Raw genomic sequence first — 7,376 nt, 5'->3', positions numbered from 1 at the left:
TGTGGGAAAAATATATAAACCGAGTGCTGGGAGCCGGTTTCCTGGAGTCCCTCCCTCCACCAGTGGTCGTGACATTTCCAACTCGTGTCTGCGCCGCACCTGAGGGTTGATGTTGCCTTTGCTCTCTTCATCTAGTCATAACAACCCTGTACGGTTCGTGTGGCCAATGAGTGGTGGAACGATTGAAAGCAATCGCATGTCGACTTACTTTCGGAGCAGTTTACAGCTGATTCCCATCGGAAACTAATAGTGGTGGAATGGGAATCGTTTTGCTCAACCCATCGTAGGAATAAAACTGAAACAAATTCGTTTCACATTGGTATCTGTTCAAGGATCTTGACATAAAATAGAGTACCTAATTTTTCTACTTGATTTTACCAATAACACATGGAGGCATAGGAAATTCCTTTATTTCGTAATTAGATTGACAACCCAACCATCATTACAAGAACTATTGCGATTATGGCTAGGACATTAATCAACATTGTACTTCCGCTTGATGGAACGCCACAGATCGGAAAGGCTTATGCACACTCCAGTCGAGCTGATCATTTCGTCATCTCGAGTGTAACCCCTCTCACAACGCTCGCACGACAGACCCGCGTAGCCCCGGTGGCACAAGCATTCCTCGACCGTGCTGACCTTGCCCAATCCCTCGTCGTACGGTGACGCCAGGTCGATCGACAGCACGTTGTCCTCATGCGAGCGGTACCGACCCCGAATGTACACCGTGTGGATGTGGCTCAGCACCGACATGAAGGTGAACTTGTCCACCGGCGCTGCGCCGTACGTGTCGGGCTGCGTCCCGGACTCTTCCGTTGCGTTCAGCAACTTCCAGCTCGATTCCTTCATGTGCACACTCAGCGGACGTTTATCGTGGCGTGGCGGAAGAAAGTGTCCGATCGCTAGGCCGTGCTTGTCGGCGAGTATGATGCACGGTTTCGTTCGCTCCACGTAGCACTCGTTGGTGACCGGAAAGCGAAGGTATCCGCCGTAGGACGTGATGAGGTTCCCGGCCCAAACGCTACCCGGGATGGCAATGCACCGTTCCGGTGTGGTATCCGTTGCACTTAAGATACGCTCGATAGGTTCGGCACTGGAGAGGTTGAAGTTGTGCTGGAACCGAATAAAATATGTCGGTTAAATGTTCACTTCACTTCAGTTGAGCCATTTTGGGAGACTGCAAATAGGGGAATGTGGGGCAAGATGCTCTGGTGGGGTAAGATGCACCGGCATGTTTTTAGCTGAATTGAGCCATTTAAAAATAAATTAAGTAATGTAATGTGTTGAATAACTACATGGTATGTGAATTTTTCGGTATAATATTAACAGGTTATAAAAAAAACAAGGACAACTTGACTCTAAATAATGTAATATTTTGTTACTATTATTTATGGAATTTCAAATGTTGAAATTATATTTTAAAATCAACCAAGCATCCTTATAGTACCTGAATATATTAATGAATACCGAAGAGAAAATGTAAAAAAAAATTTTTTTTATTAAATAATATCGAAATTTTAAATAAAAGACCAAAAACGAACGGTCCTCATATTGGGGCAATATGCATCGGCCCACTTGGGGCAAGACGCCCTAGCATTCAAAATGTAAAGAATAGGTCATGATGCACCATCAAAATAAGAGTAAGTCAAAGTAGGGTGTACGGATCTACGCACTGAAGATTTAAATTTGTCATATCTGCAAGATTGATGAAATTATGAAGGTTAAGCCAAGGCGGTGCGCATAAAAGGACATAAACAGTTCCGTAAAAATATTGCATCATTGTTTGGAATTCAGTAACGAACTAATACCCAAAATTTCTTTTGAATACTACACCACCAAATTTCAGACCTATGTGGATTATACGGGTTAAATATCGGAATGTTAGAATATTTTGAATGTTCTTTGAAAAGAATCATTTTTTTTTTTAATAAAGGGGGCATGTTGCCCCACTTTACCCTACTTACCACAGATCGGTAAAGATCTTCCGCCATCCGACAGCGTCCGGTTATGCCCGAGCAGAAGCAATCGTCGTAATACAGGTCCTGGCGAGCTGGCACTCGCTCAACCTCCTCTACAAACCGTGACACCGGTTCGAACACTCGAGGTTCCGGTACAGCCCTGGTCACGGTAACTTGCACCGACATTACGAGGTACCGGCGATCGTTTCGATCCGTTGCTACCAACTCGTACCGGCCACTATCGTGGAGCGATACAGAAGGGCACACCAGATTGATCTGCGTCACACGGCAGCGCGGGTCGGTGAGAAGTCGTCCTTCATAGTACCAGCGAGGAAAGTACAGCTTTCTGTTTGTATAATCTGCCAGCGTTAGCTGCTTTCCCTCCCATAAATGTACCTCGTAGTGAGGAGGGTATTCGTTGTCCTCCTCCACTGATTGGATCACTTTGGGAGTGGAAGAAACAGTGATAAATCACACGTGTTTTGTTGATCCGACGAAGATTAACTCTTAGCAGACTAGGCTTTTTACCGTATCCACTTGTTAGATAGAAACCGCCTATCAAAGCAAGCACGAGCAGTCTCCTCATGGTTCTTATTTGCAATATAAGAGATGAAGTAACAACAGCAGCCAAGGAATCACCACACTTGTACACAACACACGACGAACTGAACGATCGTTCCGGGCAAGTCAATGACAGGAATATGAAACCGAACGACCTGCGCGATAAGTGACCTGGTAAGAGCTGCCCTGATAACGATCGCATGCATGAGGTTACATCGCCACCGGGCAGCGAATCTCAATAATTATTACTATCAGTGACTCTCGATGGATGAGTAACAGAGCTGCGAAACTTACTATTGACTACTTTGTAGGCAAAATGTGCCATGGTATTTCGTGCCGTACAGTGTGGGTTTAAAATGCTAATCTCATACTGCATTAATCATCTTGTTTACTGATGCTTGAAATAGAAACCTCGTTGCTAGCAAAACAAAACACTGACGGTGGACGAAAATGGGTACTACATTGTAGCTGAAAGTGAGATGGAAGGTAAAACATAAAACTTAAACAACACAAAATAACCTAAAACAACCATGAAGTAAAACCATGGCAAGTGATTCAAATTAACCAAAGGAAATTAAGACATTTGTAACACGTTTGTAAAACAGCTCTACGATTAGGGATTCTATTGGAGAAAAATTAATGATGAACCTCCTTTTACCACACAAACTACATTAAATTTACACGAGGAAATCAAAAGTTAAAAGTATGTAACGCAGGTTTGCTCTACAATTTTTATTAGAGAAATGAAAACAGCAACAATTAAACTGAACTTGTTCACAAAAAACCCATACTTCATTCATTTTGTTATCTCTCTAATACGTTGACTGCCATGACTATCTTTTTTGATAGGCATATGTCATTAGTTCTAAACAATTTTAGCCCCAGAAATAAATGAAAATATACATACAGATTATAGAAATATTTAATATCAATTCTTTGGGAAGCTACGCCTTTGCTTAGCCCTCAAAACCCGTAAAATATAATTTAATATTATAAATGTAATAAAATGTAATAAAAAATAAATGTAATGTTATATAGTAAATGTAATAAACTATTTTTTTTTAAAAACATTGTACCAAAAAAGTGTGCTAAGATCGCTTGGCAGTCAACGCGTTAAAATAAAACGTTAATATCAAGCATAGTTTTCAATTCGTTCCCTTGGGTTTTTGGAACATTCACATTACACCATTTTCATTGTGATGTCAATTGTGAGATATCACCGCTTTTGAGTTTTCTTCACTTTCTACCCATTTATCAAGCGCTTCCCAAATTTTACTGATTCCGCTCACGTACGAAAGCTTCAAGCATAAACGCTCGCTTCTAATTGGCAATTATTTAAATCGACCCTATACATGCAACAAAAGCGCATCGTAAGTTGTCCACTTCCGCAAAACCGAGAATGCACCTTGATGCACCTCGCTTTCAATCAGTCTGGCCTCGGCAAAGCCTCCCACCGCCGAACACGACGGCCTGGCTAGATGGAAACGGGAAGTGAAAACAAATAATACCATCACCATCGACGTTGTGTCATGGTACGATCGGAATATCGAACCTGACAAAACAATCCATCCAGCCGGAGCAACAGGGACTACGACCCACAAAGGACAAAGGACATGCAAACTGCGATACACGAACGGCACTCGATGATAGCATCAGCCGCGCCGTTTGCCGATCGTGTTTCCATCCGGTTTGGCTTCCGGCACCGACATTGTTGTAAGCGTGTGGCGTTTCATTATCGAAATACCCGGCGCCTGCACCCGGGAGCGACCGGTTTCCCTGCGACGTCGGATGATGGCCACTGACGTGGTTGCTCGTTCGATATGTTATTTTTGCATTAACCAAAGATCCGCTCAACCGCACCGGAAATGAGTCATCTTGCGCCAGGCACCGGAGGCCGAGGGCGTCCCCTTTCGTTTCCAATAAATGACAACTGATGGAAAAGAATCCTCGCTTGACTACAAACACAGGTACCGCACGCTGTGACAAGTTTGTGGAAGGGAGCATCCTTGCTCATTATGTTCATGCTAAAAATATATTTTTCGAAACCAACAAGTCTGTATGCAAACAGATCAAAACAGATTAATTATACCAAAGAGATAAGAAGAACATTCCTATTTTTGTAGCACATTTAAAATCAATCACTTTTCAGCCAATACTGACTGTACTTGAAGTGTTTTATGCAAGATCGATAAAAAGCGAGGTCGATGCGAAGCTATTTTCTTCATCGCCAATGTTTTGAAAAATGTTTACAAACATTCGTGTATTATGTAGGAGATCTTCACAAGAATCTCTTAAACGATATTGGTAACCGGAAATTCTGGATCACAGTGTTTCAGTTGTGACACATGGTCTCGCGGATATTGTGGTAAAGTAATATCCCGAGTAGCCGAAAGTGCTTCTCGGTGCGAAATCATAGGATATGGATCCTAATGGTCGACATGATATGGCCGCAATCAAGTTAGAAGGCCTTTCTAACGAGCAGCATTTTACCGAATACCTCAATTACTTTTTCAGTTAGTGAAATATGCGAAATTTTCTATTTTAACTAGCATTGCAAGCCGCTCATGAAAGGTAAACACGATTCAAACCAACTTTCACTAATATTCCCACACCCGCTTGACGATTTCGAGCAAGAGTGCTAAAAACGTCCTCGGTATGGAACAAATATCCAGTAGTTTTGTATGGAAGGTCCTAAGATTCCAAGAAAAAGTAGAACTTCCTTGTGTGCGATTTTCGGCTCTTTACACGATATGCCTCGACCTCTTTTTTCACCGATCTTGGTTCTATGTTTTCGTTCCACCGTCAAGAACCATGCTTCAGTAGGTGTACGATTAAAAGAACAATTTCTATATAAGTTGGTGTCAACATATGTCAGTAAATGCTATTTAACATACACATTGAGATAACTCATCCTCGAGCTGCAAGAACTAAAGTTTAAACTTTATGTTCGTATAAAAAATCACTAACAGTTTGTAACAAACACCAACTAATTATTAGAGAATGTGTTCAAGTATTTGCTTCACGTGTTAAAACGCCTAAAATAAACAAAGGGATAAAGGTCAGACAGCGCAAAAACAATAATAAATGTGTTCAATATTTTCTAAAGAAGGAATTTCAAAAGTGCAAAATTTCATTTCACATCGACTAATCCTGCTAAAATCAACACAAGTTTTCAAGGATAATATAACCTGTTGCTGTATTCTACGAACTTATCACTCCAAGCCCATGATCGGTGAGCTAAAAAGTGCTGTCACACGCACACACGTTTGTGCCATTGTTGCACTCTCCTCCCACGAGCACGACACCGGCTCCGCTACAGTTTATTTGTCTATGATCGCTAGGGACCTTCGCTGGCTCATCACATGTCTGATGGCAATTGACGAGGTGGAAAAAACGCGTTACACCCTCCACGCTTCATACGATACACGGACACGAGCACGGTTGACAGTACAAGGTTTTCCTTTGAGGTTTTTCTTTATGCCTCTTTATGAACCATCTTCCTCGGCTTTCCAGCACTCTTCGGTATCGTTAACAGCGAATCCTGGAAGGGCGTACGTACCGATTGTGGAACGGTGGAGCAGGGAAATTATTTATGCTACCCCTGGCCCCGGAGCGGTTCTCTTCCGGTAGCGAGCGTACGGGGCAAAGGCAACGTCAATCCACAAGTTTGTTGGCCTCCCCTACTCCCTTCTCCAAGGGTTCCCCTGTGCTCTTACAAGGTACGCAAACCGTTGTAAGGAAAACTGGCGACACGAGGCAATGGTAGAGAGGCGGAGGAAATAAAATAAAATAAAACGAAGTGCCGTACGACAAGCAGCACTCGACGGACAAAGCCACGCTTTTTTGCCCTCGTACCGTTGCCCAACCGTTCATTAACATAAAGTAAACATATTTTTATGCGAGCGCGGTGTAATTTATGCACAAATGTGTTCGAATCATCATCGAGCACGAGTGGGTGTAGCTTTGCTTTAAGTAGGGAACACCGTCTTCACAACGGGATAAAGTAAAGGAAACTCTCTCAGCGATAGACGATTGCGAGTCAATGCAACTCCTGCTCGACTAGGAAAGCCATCGATGTTGCTGTGCGGAACTAGTACATCTAGCATTTACATCACTTCAGAATGCTATTCCTTTGCCTCTTAACACATTTTGAATTGTTTATAGTTTTTGCTAATAAAATGGAATGTGAATGTGGATAAAACTCGCTAGTTTTTTTGTTCTAATAGCCATGCATCCTTCTCTTGTGTTGTATTCTTTTTTTTTTTTTGTAGAAAGATAGAGAAATGTCAAAAGGGCGCACCATACAAGAAATGCCATTACAGCCATTGCCACTAAACTTTATCTCGAAAGCAGGTGGTGTTGTCTTTAAGAGACTTTTGTCTCTGACTTATCAGTTTTTGTCTTTTGTCGAAAACATAAAATCAAATATGGTTTTCCTAAATAATTACACAATAACAACTATAAACATTAATTCATCTAAGCATTAAAAGTAACTTGAGCCTATTATCATAGTTTTCTACCGGTTTTCCGAGTGCTTTTTTGTTTGTATATTTCGAAGTCAACAATAAAATGGTGAATTCGGTGACATAAATTTATGTTCTTAAGGGGACGGGAAACGAAGCGTAATCGCTAGCGTAATCGTGTTATTCTGCTGGTCCATCTGTCAAAAAGAATTTTGGCTCACCTACCCTATAATCGCATGCGTAATCTTGTCAGTACGTAAACAAACGAATCAATAGTTCATTCATCGTAATTATTTATCAAATTTCTATGATTATTTAGCGCAGTTTTTGTATTTTTAACAATAAACAACAAAATAATAGCAGTAGCTTCAAGAAATGTTGCCATTTTTAC

General features: G+C 41.6%; 1 protein-coding gene across 1 annotated transcript; it reads right to left on the bottom strand.

Annotated features, from left to right (window-relative positions):
* Positions 1 to 474: 474 nt before the first annotated feature.
* On the bottom strand, positions 475 to 2,547 carry LOC131285449 (laminin subunit alpha-1-like). The gene is made up of 3 exons (XM_058314304.1): positions 2,490 to 2,547; positions 1,968 to 2,404; positions 475 to 1,116 (listed from the first exon to the last, which is right to left on the bottom strand). The coding sequence occupies exons 1-3, from the start codon at positions 2,545 to 2,547 to the stop codon at positions 475 to 477; spliced, it is 1,137 nt and encodes a 378-aa protein (XP_058170287.1).
* Positions 2,548 to 7,376: the final 4,829 nt, after the last annotated feature.

The sequence above is a fragment of the Anopheles ziemanni genome, chromosome 3 (genome assembly GCF_943734765.1).
Source record: "Anopheles ziemanni chromosome 3, idAnoZiCoDA_A2_x.2, whole genome shotgun sequence".
In the NCBI taxonomy this organism is placed as follows: domain Eukaryota; kingdom Metazoa; phylum Arthropoda; class Insecta; order Diptera; family Culicidae; genus Anopheles; species Anopheles ziemanni.
The sequence above is the reverse complement of the archived record's forward strand: the minus strand, read 5'-3'. Positions and strand labels throughout refer to the sequence as shown.

Coding starts and splice junctions, on each gene's coding strand:
- LOC131285449 (XM_058314304.1), bottom strand. CDS start 2,547: ATGAGGAGACTGCTCGTGCTTGCTTTGATAGGCGGTTTCTATCTAACA. Junction 2,405..2,489: donor CTATCTAACAAGTGGATACG/GTAAAAAGCCTA, acceptor CCACTCCCAAAG/TGATCCAATCAGTGGAGGAG. Junction 1,117..1,967: donor AAGATCTTTACCGATCTGTG/GTAAGTAGGGTA, acceptor ATTCGGTTCCAG/CACAACTTCAACCTCTCCAG.